This window comes from Apium graveolens, chromosome 6, assembly GCF_009905375.1.
Source record: "Apium graveolens cultivar Ventura chromosome 6, ASM990537v1, whole genome shotgun sequence".
NCBI classification, from domain to species: domain Eukaryota; kingdom Viridiplantae; phylum Streptophyta; class Magnoliopsida; order Apiales; family Apiaceae; genus Apium; species Apium graveolens.
In genome coordinates, this window is record NC_133652.1 from 36,511,335 (window position 1) to 36,531,057 (window position 19,723).

A 19,723-nucleotide genomic window follows, 5' to 3' on the forward strand; every position below is an offset into this window, starting at 1 on the left:
TGTGTTCATCTTTATTTTAATCAATATTTAGAATAAAATCAGCCAATAATTGGGTTTTAGTGAAATTAGGGATGACTTTGTAGATGCGTCACCAAACAGCACCCCTGATCCCTGTAATCAAATCCGTCACTGTTCTTTCGCTTTATACGGCAAGGGTGGGACCCAAAACAAATCCAGTGGGCCTTTTTGCTTTCTGAACACCACGATACCGACCATAATTCTTCGGCTTCTTCCCGTAATTTTCCCCCTTCTCCCTTTAAAAAAGCACATTAAATTAAATTCTACATAGGAAAATCGATTTTTTTGCTGTGTGCTAAGTATAATGGTGGGCTATTTGTATTTATAATAAATACATTAATTAAAATATTCTAAATTTTATAAGTTTTACTATTTAGCATACACTATACAAACTCTTGTAAAATATAAATCTATAATATTTGGTGATAGGGCTTAATACTTTTAGGTATAGTAATTTTTTTTTAATTTGAATGTACGAGAAACAGTTTTGTATATGCAGAATTTATTACAAAAATACGATTCTATCACTTCAATACATTATGACTATGTTTATTTCATGTTATTAAGTAGGAGATAGAATATTATTTCTTTAAATTTTTTAATCTCATATGTGTTTTATAAAAAAAATTAGTAAAAAATTATTCAATAATTAATTTTTAAAATATTTAGTTATCTCCGAATTATTAACAAGAAATTATAATATCATAAAACAAATAGTACTAAATTAAATAATACCCTGAAGTATGTACTGATATTTTTCTCTTGTTAATATATAGATTGAATAAACCAGTTACGTCATTTTACATTAAAAAGCTCCTGTGACGGTGACAAACTATCTAGTAATATTAATTTTCTCAAAAAATTGTATATTAATTTTACATTAAAAAGCTCCTGGATCAGCTACACTTTTGATCTTCTATTAAAATGGAATCTCAGCCACTTTTGCTAACATAAATTTAATTTCTTCTGTAGATAGATAATATTGGATATGCGATGCTTGATTTATTTATTTTAATATTTTATCAATAAATTTTTTTTATAAAAAATTAAAGGGAATAATAATATTTCAAGAAGAATTATTTTAGGAAAAAGCTTAAGAAATGCTAATGTACAACCTATACTCTTAATCCAAAAAATATATGTGAAAACTGGAGATTCAAAACAAATTAAAATTGTAGTAGTACAAATTAGAGAGTTCACATTCTTCCTTTTTGTCCTGCACACAAATTACAAAAAGACGTGCGCTTTAGTACTTATTCACTGCTGGTAAAGCCCCCTAAATGACCAAAATACCCCCACACTTTCTCTCAATTTTCAGTTACCTCCAATAAACCTTTTTTATATACATACAGATTTTGTATCCATATCTTCTCACAGCTTCATACACTCCCCTCATTCCATACACTCTCCATCACACTATGTCTAAATCCTCGCCGGCGAATACGATAAAGCCGGAGATTTTCCGGCACAGTCCAATTCACTACGCCGTCGTAGTCGCCGATCACGCTACTCTCAAGAAACTCGTTTCGAGTGTGCCTAAACTCGCCGATCCGACTCAGATTCAGAGCGAGTCCAACTCGATCAAACAGGAGAAACTCGCCGAACAAATCTCCACTCTCCTCGATCGCCGCGACAATCCTAATCGCGAAACGGCTCTTCATCTTGCCGTTCGTCTCAACGATGCGTTCGCGGTGAAGACGCTCGCGACTGCCGGAGCCGACATTTCGTTACAGAACGCCGCCGGATGGAATGCGTTACAGGAGGCTGTGTGTAGGAGATGTACGGAGATTACGTCGATTCTCGTGCAGCACCACCACATCGCCGCCTGGTGCAAGTGGCGCCGCCGTCTTCCACGGCTCCTCTCTGTTCTCCGTCGTATGCGCGACTTTTACATGGAAATCTCCTTTCATTTCGAGAGCTCAATTGTTCCGTTCGTCGGAAAAATCGCTCCGTCGGACACATACAAGATCTGGAAACGCGATGGAAACTTAAGAGCCGATACTTCACTAGCAGGCTACGACGGACTCAAAATTCAACGCGCGAACCAAAGCTTTTTGTTCCTCGGCGACGGCGATCCTGATCTCTGCATTCCGGCAGGTTCGCTATTAGTTCTCAATCACGACGATCACAAAATATTCGACGCATTTGAGAACGCTGGAGCGCCTTTAAGTGAAGCAGATGTAGCTGCATTTTGTTGCCAGACTAGCGTTTATCGTCCTGGAATGGACGTTACGAAAGCTGAACTCATCGGACGTACGAATTGGCGTAGACAAGAGAAAACAGAAAGTGTTGGTGACTGGAAAGCTAGGGTTTACGAAATTCACAACGTCATATTCAGTTTCCGATCACGTAAAATCGCCGTCGCTGACGTTGATTCTCCAGGAAGTGAACAGATCTTACCGTTAGAACTGGAAGAAGACTCTGATGACGGTTTTTTAGTCGCGGAAAATCCGCGATACAGCGTCTCTAATAATAATAATAGGCGGAGACACAGTAGCTTTGTTCGCGAGGACCGAGATTTTGTTTCTGTATCGAGAAAGAGTGTGGATATAATACCGGAACGTCGGAGACCGCCGTGTCCGGTGGTTGTGTCTGCGGTGCCACCGCCAGTGACGAAGGAGAAGGAGTTTGTGAAGAGCTTAAAGCCGTCAGTTTGGTTAACTGATAATTTTCCGTTGAAAACGGAGGAGTTACTGCCGTTACTTGACATACTAGCGAATAAAGTGAAAGCTGTTAGACGGATGAGAGAATTGTTGACGACAAAGTTTCCTCCAGGGACATTTCCTGTAAAGGTATGGGTAGTTTTGTAATTTGGCATCGTCTTCATGTATTTCCTTTGATTTTATTTGCTTTATATTTCTCTTTTTGGCTTTTTTTTTTTTTATGTACTGCATATAAAGCAAAGTGCCTGCCTTGAGCTTTAGATTTATTGTTTTATCATGTGATGTGGAAGCAAAGGTTGGTTGTGTTTGTTGACCCTATATATATTCATATACATTTACCAAGGACTTGTTAATTTCTGATTTCTGATTTCTGATTTCTGATATACCTTGGTGTATTCCATTAACTAAGGACTTGTTTGAATACCATGTATGTTTAACTCAAAAGTAGGGTCTATGCTTTCGAATTCTTGATAAGATATACGTAGACCATCCTTATTGTTGGGCAATAGGATTTTAAAACAGGAATGTATTTTGATGGGCAAAATTTACTAGTGGAATGTTGAGGGAGAGAGATAGTGCAAATTTTGTGTGCTTTTGTTGCTTTGTTATGTATGAATGGGGCATGTTGTGAGATTTGAATCGGGTGTTTGATAAAAATGAACATTGACATTGGCTGCTTTGGTTAAACAGATTGCGATTCCCGTGGTTCCTACTGTGAGGGTGGTGATAACATTCACAAAGTTTGTTGAGCTTCCGCCTGTTGAAGAATTTTATACTCCATTTTCAAGTCCTGCACAGTTTGGAAGAGGGAGGATTTCTGGGGATGAAATGGAGAGTGACTCTGCAGCAGGATCATCTTGGTCTTGGTTCTCGCTCCCTGGCAACAAATCAGGCAAGCATCATGGGGAGCAGCCGGAACAGGCGAATCCCTTTGCAATACCAAGTGGATACACATGGAGTAGTTTTGATGACAAGAGTAGGAAGATGAAGAAATCAAAGTCTACTAGGAAGCCAAAGTAAGGGGTGGACAGAATGATTAGGGCTTAAGATCCAATATGGTGGTATTAATATTATAATGTGCTTAGCTGACTGCTAATAGTTTAGATCATCATGATACTGTATAAAGTAGTTCAAGGTTTTTTTAATCATGAGATTAGTGCTTTTGTTTCTGCATGGTGGGGGATACATAGTTAAAGACTTAGCACTAATATTGTTTTAATTAGTCTTGGCACCAAAATTTATGCAGAAGTTTTTAGCACCAAGATATTTGTTTTGGTTTAGCACTAATATTGTGCATTAGTTTTGGCATTTTGTATAATCCTTTTCATTACTTTTTGGCAACACTGTAGTTGCTCTTTGGTACTTGCCATTATTGGGTTGGGACAAGGTGGACAGTGGAAGATGTGGGCGTGGTGGTGGAAGCAGAGCAGAAGCTCTGCTCGCAGCTGGGTGGGGTTGGAGTTACTGCTCTATTTACTAAGTTTGTGGGTCATCTGAGCTAGATGATAGATGATGTTGTCAACTTAGAGAGAGCCTTTATATTATTGCCCAACACTGTTCACTGTTTCAATTCTTGACTGTAGAAACAGGACTCACAAGTCATAACAGAAAATACAGGGCATGGATGAATTCAAGTGAATGCCATTTTCTCTTACTTTTTGATTGAAAGATTGCTTTTTTTAACAGTAATGAACCATTGTTGATGGTTCATAGAGCAAGGTATTTTAGTGAGGCATAAACCAAACCAAATATACCGTGGTATGTTTCACTAGATGCTCATACCTTACCCTTACTCGAGGAGTTGGACTCGGATAATACTCTGAAGTATGTTTGAATCCTGAAAGTTCATTCTTTCGTATATAAGTCTGAGATTGTATATTTGCATGTATCATGAAAGTAACACTCAGAGTTATAAGTAAGTTGGATACATGTGCAGAATGGTTAAATAATTAGAACTGATTTTTCAGGCTTGGCTTGGTTGCAGGCAGTGTTTAAGAACGAAATTATTTTATGTACTGATAGTAAGCAGTGTTTAAGAACTGAACTATCTTATGTACTGATACTTGTCATAAACTGTAGCTGATTAAATTATTGGGTTCGGTTTGTGCAGAGCAGTGTTTCTTACTGCGAGCCATTTTTTGTCGTTTGTTTCAACTCGTGGTCCGTATGGAGCTGTAGAACTGCTGTGTTGGGAGAGACATGCCTGCTACCTCATTTTAGCATCTTTCACTGTCTCAATATTATCTGGGTAAATAATTATCACCTATAATATCATTGTAACAGTAGTCTCATTCCTTGTTCCTTGATCATTTTGGACATGTACATGTTTCTCTTTATTTTCTACATTTATTGAATTTAAATTCATCAATTAGTTCTGGACTTCTGGCTCTGGGTACGTTTTCCTTTTTCAATTTACATTTTATTATCTTTAAGCTCAGTGGTGGTCTCAACTTTTTATTTTTCATCATCTACATTGTTTAAGGGATTAATTAGTCAACTCTAATTCTTTTTTTTTGTGAGGTACTCAACTATAATTTTGATACCGGGTTAAGTTATCAATTTTTTTACAAAATTTAAGGCATGCTTAGCTGTTAACAGTGGGTAACCTTGCTGGTCGCTAACCTATAATCCTTTAGGCCACTTCGTCCAGAAAAGTTGGGCAACCAAATGATTATCAAAATATACATCTTAATTTATGATTCAGTTTGTATTTTTTTAGTTATGAAAGCAAATGTACAGATTAATCATTATGGCAATTTAGTACCCTAAATTCTAAAACTTGCTGTAATCATAATTAACATAAATATGGCAAGATTATTGGTAAGATCAGAAAAACAAAGATCAACATGTACTTTGCTTAACAAGATGGTAAGCTGTAGTTAGTTGGGAAAATGTTCTTTATATAAAAAGCATTATACAAAGACAATTGACAGGCTATCCACATGCCAACTTTCAGAAAAGCATATTAAGCCTTTCCTAATTATTCTCTCAAGAACTCTTTATATTTGTTTCTCCTGATATCTCTCTTAGTATCAAAATTCTACCACTATAATAAACCTCAAAGCTCTGTTGCATCCTCACAACTCCAAGTATGATATCCATATTTATAAACGTACTAATTCCGGTTTCTTCATATGCCTAGTCTCCTCACAATTTTGCTCATTTTGCAGGAAATTACAGTCGATATGGGCACGGAAGCACCGAGCTGGGCAGATCAATGGGGCGCTGGAGGCATAGGCGCCGTAGACGAGGTTAACACCGTCGATAACAATAAAGATGTTGGTAGTAAAAAGAAAGGGACAGGTTCTTCAGCAGGACTGAGTAAGGCCAAGGCAGTAGCAGTTGGAGGAGCACAGAAGGTCAAAAACGGAACGACGATGGGGATCAAATGGATCAAGAACAAGGTTCAGAAGAAAAACTCCAATGAAAACTCGCATGATTGAATAATATATGTAAATCTTGGTAGTTTTACAGGCAATTAGGTGTGTGGTTCTTACGTTGAAGTCATGTATGCATCTTCAGAAATATAACATACCAGTGTCTTTTTGCTCTAATGTACACTAACGCAAGTACACGCATCTATGTCAAATAATTAAATCTGTATGTGCAAGTAAGCTGTGAATAAGCTCAAATGAGGGATCAATTCATTCTATACAAGATGCTAATAAGCCTAATGACATGGTTCTATCTTACTACTAGTCATAGGTTCTAAACCTGGCTCAAGTTAAAATATGATCCATAAATTGTAGTCAATCCCAGTGTTTAAGTCACAGTAAAATGTGTGGAATATGTGAATTTCTGCAATTAATCGTAATGGATTAAAATCCACAAATGATTTCAGTCAGCTGGGAAGCAATGAAATCTCTTTTGCTGAAAGCAAAATGTTACCAAGTATAGTTTTTTTGGCTATATGTTATAAGTATAGTTTAATGCAATATACATGAAGGCGTCTTGATCCCTGTAATTGAAGCGTATTGCAGTCATTAAGGGCAGCTGTGATGAGTCTTGACGACAGAGAGAATCAAACTACATTATACTGTATAGTACTCCTCAGTCCCTTCCAATTGTTTACATTTCTGAGGAAATGTCCGGCTTAAAATGATTTTAAGGTTCATAAGAAGTATAATTATGTAATTTATTTTTACAATTTTCTTTTTCTGAATAAAAGTTGAATGTTTTAATTTTTATTCAGAAAAATAAAATTGTAAAAAAAAATATAGAAATATACTTTATATGCACCTTAAAATATGTGTCAGACACTCTCTAAAAACTGTAAACAATTGAAAGGGACGGAGGAAGTAGTAGTCTGGAATACAGTAGAACAAGTAGTTTATGGGCAGCCGTTCAGGTGCTAAACAAATATTAATTAATATTACCTTGTTTTTTTCTTTAATACTAATACATTGCATGGATTATTTGGGAGTATATTATACCCAAAACATAGATTGTTTTCAACCGATCACCAGCTTCCCCATTGGAGGTATTTCAGAAAGACTAAAATATGCTTAGCCTTAAAAGCATCAAGCATTTAGGTTGTCAAAAGGAACTAGATCCACGGTCTCCAATCTGCCTTCTTAAACCTTCATCTCCATATACGTACACCTCAGCAATTTATAACATGCTCCCCAGAAGTAGGGGTGAGCAGTGTCAGGTCAGAACCGAGCCGAAAGAACCGAGACCCGAAATAGGAATATTTTAATAACCAAACTGGATCCATTTATATATATGAATCGAACCGGAACCGAACCGAATTTCGGTTCGGTTCGGTTCTTAATCGAAAAAACCGAATTTATTTTTTATTTCATATTTATTTATTTTTCATATTATTTTATATTCTTACTTTTTAAATTTTGACTAATTTTGATTATTTATTAAGGGTAATTTAGTAAAAGAAGATTTTTATTAATGGTGAATCATTTTGAATTCGATTACTTTCTAATATTTAAGAAAAAAAATATTTATAAAAATATTCAAAACTCCATAAATATTTAAAGAAACGAGTAATACAATAAAAATCATATTTTTCTTAAAATTTATTAAAGTATTATAAATAAGAAAACATATTACTTAATATATATATATATATATATTTATAAATATTTTTGTATTTATTCATTTTTATACGGTTCGGTTCGGTTCTTACGGTTCTAGTATGTTAAGAACCGAACCGAATCAAGAACCGAACTTTCTAGAAAAACAAGAACCGGATCTGAATTAGTTAAGAACCGAACCAGAACCGCAATTTTTGATCAATTCGGTTCTCGGTTCCGAACCGGGAAATGCTCACTTCTACCCAGAAGTCAAGATGCCTGTTTAGTCTTTATATGTTATAAAAGATACTAATTTTATATGTAATTAATTTGATTGTGTTTATATGCTCTTAATTTAGTTTTTTTTTAATCCCAACAAAAAAACAAAAAAAAATGAGAAATGTTACGTTCCCAAAAATTATTTCCAAAATGGTTCCAAAATACTTAGTTGGCAGCATGTGATTATTTATATTTCACTAATGATATGGATCTCATGTGCATATATATGAATTCTACCAATAACATTAGGATATGTGTAATTTTGGGAAATAATTTTGGGTATCTAACACTACTAAAAATATTGGATATAAAACTAGTTTTCAAATATAATAGCCTTATTTTTCTTAATGATTTCCAATCTATTTTTTTGATACCGAAAGCTCACGTAGTAAGTATTTATACTTGACTAATACCTTGCCCGTGCTAAGCACCTGAAACAAATTTTTTCATTTTTATTATTAAAATTATAAAATTTTAAGCAAATCATTAAAGAAATGTAATTTAAAGAGATAATGAGTGTGCACATATAAAAAATGTACGGTACCGGTACTAAAAAAATAATAGAATACAATAAACATCTATAAACTTGATCATTTTTATTATCCAATAAATATAAGTGTTAATTCTTTGCCTTCTTGAACATGGTTAGGAACATTTTTCCGCCTAAAAATATATTTTATATGACATGATAATTGAGTTATTTAAATTTAACACAAACATTATATATATATATTATTGTATTATACGTATATTAATTCAATTATATTGTTCACAGATTTAGATGTCAATTTTCTAATCTCACTATCAAAAAATATAACTTCTGGTAGAGTTTGCAACATAAGCTAATCTGTTCAAAAAATGATTGTAATGAGCTTTATTTATTTAATAAATAGTAGAAGAGTTTTAAATTATTTTTTCTTGATAAAGTAATAATACATAATTACCTTCTATCAGACAATTGGCATGTAATTTCAAGTGTAATGAGATATTTTTTAGTTGTATAACATTTCAAATATTTTTTTTTATTTTTTCCAAAATTAGTAGAAGAATTTTAAGATTAATAATTAAAATTAAATGCGATAATGTTAAAAAATGAGTAGCAAAGAACCATCATGTCGTAAAATTGTTGTACTAAGCACATTTAGAGATGATGAGTTATTTTATTAAGAAACTACAAAATAGTGCAAAAATACTAAAAAAATAATCATAAAATCGAATCTAAGAAAAAAAAAGAAAAATTGAAAGATAATGTTGATGAACAATAATGACATAATAATTTAAAATTCATGCAAATTACAAAAGAACTTGACCAAATATTTGGTGCTACAATTCTTTGTCTTCCTGTTATCATAGTGTAACTTTGTGATGATAAAATAACATTTTGAAACTGGCCACATAAAGCTGATCATGTATGAAAATAGGTTTTGAATTATATACTCACATGATTTAATAGAGGATAATCTTCCGATGATGATGGAGTGAGGTTTAAACCATTCATTGATGGTTGATTGTGTAGTGCTTTCTCAAGTACCATTTCAAAGTAGTTTAAAATTTGTATGAGTGAAATTTTTGTGCACATATGTATTTATATAAAAATCCCAGACTACTTATGTTTGAAATTTGAATTTCAAAATTTGAAATAATGTTAAGAGATATTCATGCCTTTATCCTAAAATATTGGTATTAATATTTTAAATGTATATTATAAAAAAAATCATAATTACTTATATTTTTGAAATTTTATGTATTATGTACATATACGTTGTCAATTTAATTGGAACTATATTATAGAGATCTCTGTAAAGAATTACATAACAAAGTTATTCAAAATTATTATATATTTAAATCAAATTGAGTTCTAATACATAACTCTAAAGGGTTGTTTGGTTCAGAAATTTTGGGTATCATGTGTGGGTTTTGTTTATTGCAACCCATACCTCATGTTTGGTTCATGATTTGTATTCGCCGAAACCCATACCTGAAACCTACTTGAAATCAGATTTGATACCTTGGGGCAGAAGTGGTATGAGATATCAGATTTATTTTTAATTATATATAATTTATGTACGCATATTTTAAATTTGATATATTATTTAATTTTAAATAAAATTATAATAATATTTATTTAATGTCAGTTTGTAAGAATTAATTTATTAAAAAATATTAAATTATTATTTAATTGGTTAAATTATATTTTACTAATCATATACTTTTTAGTAAATTTTCATTTGTAAATTGTGTAAAAATTAAATTTTAATATACAATGTATACTCGCACATAATATTAGAATCAAAACTGAAATATCGATTATATTTAAAATAAAACAGATTCATTCCAGCACTAGCACTAAACCATATCATGAATCATTCCTCATCCCTATACTAGTCTAACCCGATTCCTGATTTCAAACTCATATCGACTTCTGAACCAAACGACCCTTAATAAGTATGAGTGAATAATGTTAAGAGATATTTCGTTTCAAAAAAAAATGTTAAGAGATATTTATGTCTCTATTCTAAAATATTAATAATAATACTTTAAATGTATATTATTAAAAAAGAATCATAGCCCTACTTATATTTTTGAAATCTTATATATTATGTACATATGCGGTGACAATTTAATTAAAACTTTACAATAGAGATCGCTAGAAAATTACATTACAAAGTTATTCAAAATTATTATATACTTGAATCAAATTGAGTTCTAAATGTTAGACTAAATAACTCATGGGTGCTCATATATATATATACATATAATTTTATGTTTTATATTTTTTAATATTAAAATTTAATTATTATATAAGTTCTAAATTTTAAATTTTAATTTTTTTTCAAATTATGATGAGATTATTATATTATAATTTTTGGTATATTTTATTTTTCATGATATATATTTATAAATTTTAAATGTTAACTTCAAAATATGAGGTTGCAAAATTTTATAATTTTTTGATTTTTCATATTATATAGTTACAGATTTTAAAATATTAACTTCAAAATATGAAATTGCAAATTATTTTTTTGGTATAAAAATCATTGAAAATAATAAAATAGTTTAGACCGATTTAATAGTACATTAACTCATTACGTAAAGTTATGATTGGCTGAAATTCTTTGTCTTCTTATTGGTTACAAAAACTCAAATTTTATATGGAAGGATATGTGGTGGCAATTTAATTAAAACTATATAATAAAGATCTCTAGATAATTAGATTACAAAGTTATTCAAAATTATTATATATTTGAATCAAATTGAGTTCTAAATATTATACTAAATAAATCTAATGATGAGTGCTCATCACATATATATATATATATATATATATTATGTTTTATATTTTTTAATATTAAAATATAATTATTATATAGGTTCTAAATTGTAAATTTTATTTTTTTTCAAATTATGATTAGATTATTATATTATAATTTTTGGTATATTTTGTTTTTCATGATATATAATTACAGATTTTAAATGTTAACTTCAAAATATGAGGTTGCAAAATTTTGTAATTTTGTAATTTTTCATATTATATAATTACATATTTTAAATGTTAACTTCAAAATATGAAGTTGCAAATTGTTTTTTGGTATAAAAATCATTGAAAATAATGTTAATTTCGAAATATGAAGTTGCAAATTGTTTTTTGGTATAAAAACTGTTAACTTCAAAATATGAAATTGCAAATTATTTTTTGGTATAAAAATCATTGAAAATAATAAAATAGTTTAGACTCGTTTAATAGTAAATTAACTGATTACTTAAAAATTAGATTGGCTGGAATTCTTTGTTTTATTATTGGCGGCAAAAACACAACCTTTATATGGAATGGAAGGATTTCACACGCTAACATCCTTTTGTCATCAATTGAAATTTGAAGATTAATAAAATCTTCACTTATAATAATAAAAATCCAATTTAAGGGGCTCCTATATTTTTTTCCGCACCAGGGCTACAAATTTTCAAGATCGCCCCAGTCTGTACACATACAATATTAGTAATTTAGTATATTACTAAAAAATAAAAGGGAATTCATGTGAGGGGGTGTTAATAAATCAGCACAACAGTAAATAGTTAGCTACTAACTTAACAAAAATGCAAGTAATGTCACCAAACCATAATGGAAATTTACAAACTAAAGTATAGCATGATGCTGCGCCTGCGCGTTACTGCGAAGTGGTTCCTCTTACTCTCTGTGTCATAAGATTAGTCTACCATAATAACTTATTTAGCAGATGATGATATATCATATTACATACGTATATGATATATGGTCCTATCAAACTGCATATGAAATGTACAAAACTATTAATACAAATCAATAATAATGAAGAGGATCACATGCAGCTAATTAGGGGGTGCACTTTATAATAAGTCATACTACCTAGGCTAGGCTAGGCTAGGCTAAAAAGAAAGACCCCTTCCCCATAGTGTGAGTGAGGGAGCATACATGCCATTTTCATTAGGGTGCAAGTGAGCGACACGGGGCATGCCATGACGTCATTTAGCGAGACATGTCTTTTCATGATTCGGCATGTTTTTTTACTAATTTTTTTTATTTTTTAATAATTATTTTAATATTAGAAATATCCAGAAATAACAAATATAATTTTAAAATATTTACATCTATACTACACTATAATAACCGGAATGAGGTATAATTTGGTATGCCTTTTTTTGGTTGGTTTGGTTATCCCTATTTATGACCATCAGATCTTTTTAATTAAGTGATAAGGATCGTTCGATTCAATACTAAAAGAATATACACTACTCAAGCTCCCATGTTCGAACCCCGCCAACGACAAATATTTATATTATTATTTATACAATACTAAAACTCTCAAGTTCGAACCCCACGAACAACAAACATTTATATTATTATTTATACACTACCCAAGATTCAGGATCGAATCCTGCCAACAACAAATACAGTAAAACCTCTATAAATTAATATAGTTGGGACCGGAGAATTCTATTAATTTAGAGAGGTATTAATTAATCGATAAATTAATAATTATTAATTTATAGAGAATTTTCGGTAGCAAACAAAATTAACTTTTGATTAAATTTTTATTCACATAAATTTAAATAAAATGAATTGTACAATTTATATTTTATACTTAATTCAATTAATTCAATGTATATGAATTTAGAAAGTCAATGTAATGTACAATATATTAGATTCAAAGTCCATGTAGTGTATAAGTTAAATCCATTGTATTTTACATAGAAAATATTCAATATATATTAGGAAAATTCAAAGTACATGAATTAATTTAATTCATTGTATTTTACATAGAAAGTATTCAATGTATGTGTAGTCATAAAATATATTATATATACTGTATATACTAGATTGGGGGAAAAATTATACAAACAAAACAATGGTTTCTCATCTAAAAGGTGTCACAAAATCAACAATGACGGATGAAGCAAGAAAAGCATTATGTGAATATAAAAGAGAAAATTCATCATGCACTCAAAAAGATCTCCAGTTGTGGCTCGAGAATAAGTTTCATCTAAAAGTTAGTCAAGGTATAATATCAAATACACTGAAAAGGTCAGCAGACTATCTTGCAGCTAATTACTTGGAGAAAAGAAAAGATATTAAGCGATATAAACCAGCAAAATATCCAGATATGGAGAAGGTTCTCTACGAATGGTTTCTCCAGTACCAAGATCGTGTTAATATGACAGGAGAACTAATTTTAGAGAAGGCAAAAGAGACCATGAAAATTTTATACCCTCAACAAGATCAGGAGCACACTTTTTCTCAAGGTTGGCTTGAGAAATTCAAGTTAAAACATGGTATTAAGTCATTTCGTCGCTTTGGAGAAAGTGGTTCTGTTGATGTACAGGACATGGAGAAGAAACTGGAGTCCATAAGGGAAAAAATAAACCAGTTCCCTATGAAAGATGTTTTTAACATGGACGAAACTGGTTTGTTTTACAGGTTACAAGCTGATCACTCTCTTGCTACGAAACAACTTGAAGGAAGAAAACAAGACAAAGAAAGGCTCACGGTTGTTATATGGTGCAATGAAGATGGCTCTGAAAAAATTCCTTTATGGATTATTGGAAAGTATGCAAAGCCACGGTGCTTCAAGAATGTTAACATGGGCAGCTTGAATTGTCATTATCATGCAAACAAAAGAGCTTGGATGACTAGTGTACTTTTTGATGAATACATTCGTTGGTTTGATAGCCAAATGCAAGGCAGAAGAATTTTGTTTGTGGTAGATAACTGTCCAGCACATCCAAAAAATATTGAAGGACTACAAAATGTTGAGTTGTACTTCTTGCCACCTAACATAACATCAAAAATTCAACCTTGTGATGCAGGAATTATAAGAGTTTTCAAGATGCACTATCGCAGGAGATTTTATCGTGGGTTATTAGAAGGTTATGAGTTGGGACAATCTGATCCGGGAAAGATTAATATTTTGGATGCTATCAATTATGCAGTCGCGACGTAGACGACAAATGTAAAACAAGAGTCAATAGCAAGGTGCTTTTAACATTGCAAAATTCGTGCCATAGATGAAGTTTCGAGCAATTTAAATGAACATACAACTCCGGAAGAATACATTCATGAACTTGAGGTGATGATTAAGGATCTAGGTTATCGTAATAAAATGGATGTTAATAACTTCTTAGATTATCCGGGTGAAAATGAATCATGTTCCGAGGTCCAGAGTATAGAAGAGATTGCAAACACCATCCTTGAAAATAGTGTTGAAGATGATCTTGAAGACGATACAACACCGTTGGAGCCGGTTACACGTAAAGAAGCACTCAAGGCATCAAAAATGCTTAATAACTTTTTGATGCAACATGAAAGCACCACACCCGAGCTTTTGGATGCAATAAGGAAGATTAGGGATGAGTTTCATGTTGATTTAAATTATATGAAAAAGCAAACTACAATTGAATCATATTTTACAAAGATGTAATAACTATATTTTTATGAATATAAGGGAATTATTAATTTATAGTTTTATTGGGACCATATTTTTATACAGGGTTTTCAAAAAAATTATTATCTTATTATCTTATCGAAATTGATGATTTTTTGAACTGGCCCAAGTCGGGACCGGACAAAATTATTAATTTAGAGAGATTATTAATTAATCGAGTATTAATTTACAGAGGTTTTACTGTATTTATATTATTATTTATAAATATACTAATAAGGTAATGATCCAATTTTTTTTTTATTATAATTTTAAATAATATAAAAATATTAATAAAGACACGGGTTGTAAAGCTAGTATATTTTAATATCTAAAAAGTTACTAATTTAAATGAGTATTATGATAGTATTTGGTTGTTACTGTCAACTAACTTTAATTTTATATTCAAATTCACTGTATATTGGTATAATAATTATTTATTAAATTTTATTATATTTAATTGATAAATAACATGATTTTGACAAAAAGCATGCCTATAGGTATGCCTTCCGAGAGTCTTATGACAGGTAACCTAATTTTCATGTAGAAGTATGGCATTTTGGAATGGAAGCTTCTTCAGTGGAGGAACCGGCAATGATGAAAACTCCTGAGTTTTTTATATTACATTATTACTACATGCCACCTATAACTTCATTACAACTTCATACCACTTATTATTGCTACCCACTCACAGCTTTTCAATTTCAAGATTACTACTTTTCAAATCCATCACCAATGTTTATTTCTCGCTGCAAATTTACGTTATCAATGCTAAGAATGTGATTTTGGATTATATACTTACATTACCACTGAAAGATTAAGGGCCATGAATCAAAATATGAATTGTTGGGCCCTGGCCCAAAGTTGTACAGAGTGTAGTTCCCATTATCTATGGCCCTTTTAAATTACTATTGCCCTATACTCTTATATTAGGCCATTAGGATATGGCCCAAAATTCTACTTGAGCAGTTGTAGTCTTTCCTCATCCACCATTCAAAATGGGGATAGTTTTTGGGCCTGATATATATATCACCTCACAAACTTGGTTACTCCTCTATTTCCACTACTATTATTTTGTTGTTCAGGAGGATCTACGATCATCGCCCAGTGCAAATATGTCAATTCATGTATTTTATTATATTTCTTTAATTTTAGTTTATTTAATGATTATATTTTTTTGTACTTACCTATCATCTTTCAGTGAAATTGAAACCAATAAATTGTTTCCTAATGATTATATTTTTTTATACTTACCTATCATCTTTCAGTGAATTTTTTTTATTCAAGCTAAAAATTATAAAACGACATTATGTGTATTTTTTTTTACCCTAAAAAAATACTAAACAAAGTTAATGAACAAGTGAATACAGCAAGTACAAATACTGAGTTTGTTTGGTCATTACTTTGTCCTTTGTTTTTTTTAAGTTGGGTATCTGATTTTAGCTACTTCCCCCAACTTAATGCATGAAACATTGAAACTATAACTGTATGTTGGGACTTGGGAGAGCTTTCTTCAACAATCTGAAACCATGTAAGCAGAAACAGTTAAACTCAACACTAACCATAACAAAAACACCCATATTGTCACAATGAAAATTTGGAATCCCACCCATCAACTAGGTCTAGGTTACACTACTACAGTACTATTCCTCTAAACTGGAAATAAGCAACATAACAATTGAAAAATATAACACAAAAAAATGAGTAGGACCCCGGGGGCATTATAGCAGATAAAGATTATTTTTCAAGAAATCCAGTTTGTGTCAAAATTGCATTCCTGAGTTTGCAAAGATCTCTACCTTTCAAAGTCCTTCCAACACCTTCACACATGGAATGTGAAGCTCTTCTTGTCCTAGCCATCTTCTTAGCCATATATTCATGAGGAGGAACCATTGTTTCTTCATCTTCACCTTCACCTTCATTCTCAACAAAACATCCATCACCATTTGAGTTTCTCATATTATACCAACCTGGGATTTTCACAGGGGCTGATGCTTGACCTAAGTTGTTTCCTTCAAAGCTCACATTTTTACCCTTAAAACCCATATTTTCTTGAGATTTATGTGCAGGTATCTGCCATGCAGAAGTCAAACAAGAAGCTGAAGAAGAAGAAGATAAAGACTTCTTCTTTTTAGTTGTGAAGCCTTCTCTCCTTTCTTTCTGCTTCACAACAACACCTCCCCACATTTCCTCTTCTTGAAACTCTTGTTCTTGATCTGTCATAATGCCTAGATCAAGTACTAAAAAGGATGAAATGGGGACTTGTAAAAAAGTGTATACTTTTTGGATGACAATACTTTCAAAAGAGAAGAATAATAGGGTGAAATTGATTGATCCCTTACTTCAACAAGGACAACCTCTATATATAAAAAAAAAAAAGTTTAAGCTCAATAACTTTTTTCTTTATGGTTTATAATTAATGAACTTATAAAAAGCAAAAAAAATTATAAGATGGGGGTAAAAAAAAAGGGGTGAGGAAGGGTCCAAAAAGCAAGCAAGCATGAGTAGTGTAGTAACTAGTAACCTTCTCATAAACCTGTCACATCTTTCAATAACATCAAAACTGGTTTCTGCTCATTTCAGAACAGAAATAGACAACCTCCACAACAGAGATAGTAAAAAAATTGTGTCTATTTTTATATACTTACACAAGACATGACAAGGGGTGTTAGGCTTTCTTGGACAACAGCTATGAGATCTCAGAACTTACTTATAAAAACCATAGAGAGAAACCACCAAACAAGGGGAAAGACAGAAAAATAAATGAGGGTTCACAAGTCTCTGACACAGAGTACCTTTGTTGTTTATGTTGTGAAAGGGGTGACAAACAAATGAAATGCAAAATTAAAAATATTCATAAAATGAAAAACTTTTTTTAGCCAAGTATAAAAAGAAAGTGTTGAAGCATATACTTTGGTTGCATTGTATTTGGGGAGTCTGTAATGTTATCAGTTGTGTAGATATAGGGTAGGGGTGTATGTAAGTTTTAATGGCAATCAGATTCAAGGGACTAGAGTAGTAGTACTATGATAAAAAGCTGGGCTTTGATTGGGAAAGGTGGAGATAAACCATTGGTCTCTACTTTCTTTTTTTCTTTTTCTCTCTGATTTCACAAACCTTATCCAACTCAGGACTTATTTATTTATCCAGACCAATGGGAGGCAAGTAACAAAATCAATGCACCATAAAAGAGTGCACAAACATTTGGTTGGCCAAAGCAAATGAAGCACTACCAACAATTGGTTGCCTTATACACTGATGTTTATATTTCAAATTAAGGATTTTCCTGGTAAAGATTATATACCAAAAAAAAAAAAACTTAGAAAATCAACATTTTTGTATCCATTTGCAGATGATGCTTTTGGATGGAAAAGTAAGTGCATTGGTTTAACATTGAATATAGTTTGTTTCTGGTTTGCCTTCTATTACAGTGAGGTCATATGTTGTTGATTAGTAGTAACACCATAGAAAAGTTAAATAAAATCAGGTGTTGCAAGTATTGTACAAGGTCCCTCAAGTTTGACACCACTTCTTGTAACTTGGAAATCTGTGGTGGGTATTTTGTGATTTAAAGTGTGAATTAATGCTGAGTTTCTCATTCTTATCCATTCCCACAGGCCACAGTATACTACTCACCCCTCATCCCTGTATGCTTTAATGCTTACCCGGTATTGTGATTTATTTTAGCTGCTGCAGCCCTGCAGACTAGTAGCATATTTGCAGCTCATACATGTTTGGTTTACAATAGGTCTATCTTATAAAGACACGCCATTATTAATAGACGACACCACGTTAATATTTATATAGAAAAATGATTGTCACACTATAACGGAGTATGCTGCAACACATGTTTGCCCCCGTTAAGACCATGTATGTGAAATATATGAAAACAACATAACACAGTACAGAATTATAAATGAATGGGCATGGGAGGGATACAGTTAGGGCTGTGTATATACAAGTAGAGTAGTATAAAAGTGTAAATAGTAGGAGTAGTAGTACTGCTATTATTTAATTATGGGAGTGTGGGTAAGGTGAGGAGTCTTCTCAACTCAAATCAAGTGCCTTTACAAGGATGTTGACATCTCAATGTTTATATGCCCAACCTTTTTTCTTACCATTATAGTAGTAGGAGTAGTAATTTATAAGTTGTACCAGTATAATTCAAGTGACAGGGTATGTATATAAAAGCATATCATATGGTGTGTGGTTACGTACCCCCAGCTCATAAATTTGTGTTTTTCAAGTTTCACCCACATCCATGAAAACACTTTTCTTTTTGTTTATAGCTTTCCACTACCCTATGCTATGTTCCCCAACCCACATCTCACAAAACAACCCCTCTTCCCAGAAACTGTAAAAAAAACTTACCTTAGGTTAAATACTCATGCAACTGTAATTTGTTAGTAGCTGTGATTTTTTTGGTAAGCTTCCGGTTTCTGTGTTTTATTATGTCGTATTGATTGATCCCACCATTTTAATCATTCTTTTTACCTTTCAAAATTTATTTATATTTTTTCTTAAGCTCCTATGCCTGACTCCAATGCACTTATTTCCCGAAAAAAGTATCAATTGGGACATAACTTTCTAAATGCCCCAGTATATAATGAATTGTATAGAAGCAGGGGAATTGGAGAAACTATACTAAAACAGTTCTTTTCTTAATTATACAATAGTTATTTGATGCAGTATAAATGTAGAGCAATAATGCTGATAAAGACATCCACGATCTAATTAAAAATTTCAATATCTTGCTAATTTAAAAAGAATTAATACATAA

At 31.7% G+C, this 19,723-nt stretch overlaps 2 protein-coding genes across 2 annotated transcripts; both read left to right on the forward strand.

Moving 5' to 3' along the window:
- Positions 1-1,379: 1,379 nt before the first annotated feature.
- On the forward strand, positions 1,380-3,947 carry LOC141668349 (uncharacterized). Its single transcript, XM_074475201.1, has 2 exons — positions 1,380-2,810; positions 3,372-3,947. Exons 1-2 carry the CDS (start codon positions 1,437-1,439, stop codon positions 3,699-3,701), a joined length of 1,704 nt encoding a protein of 567 aa, XP_074331302.1. The 5' UTR covers positions 1,380-1,436; the 3' UTR covers positions 3,702-3,947.
- Positions 3,948-13,374: 9,427 nt separating this feature from the next.
- LOC141663994 (CENP-B homolog protein 2-like) lies at positions 13,375-14,943 on the forward strand. The gene is made up of 2 exons (XM_074469850.1): positions 13,375-14,291; positions 14,571-14,943. Exons 1-2 carry the CDS (start codon positions 13,375-13,377, stop codon positions 14,941-14,943), a joined length of 1,290 nt encoding a protein of 429 aa, XP_074325951.1.
- The last annotated feature ends 4,780 nt before the right edge of the window (positions 14,944-19,723 follow it).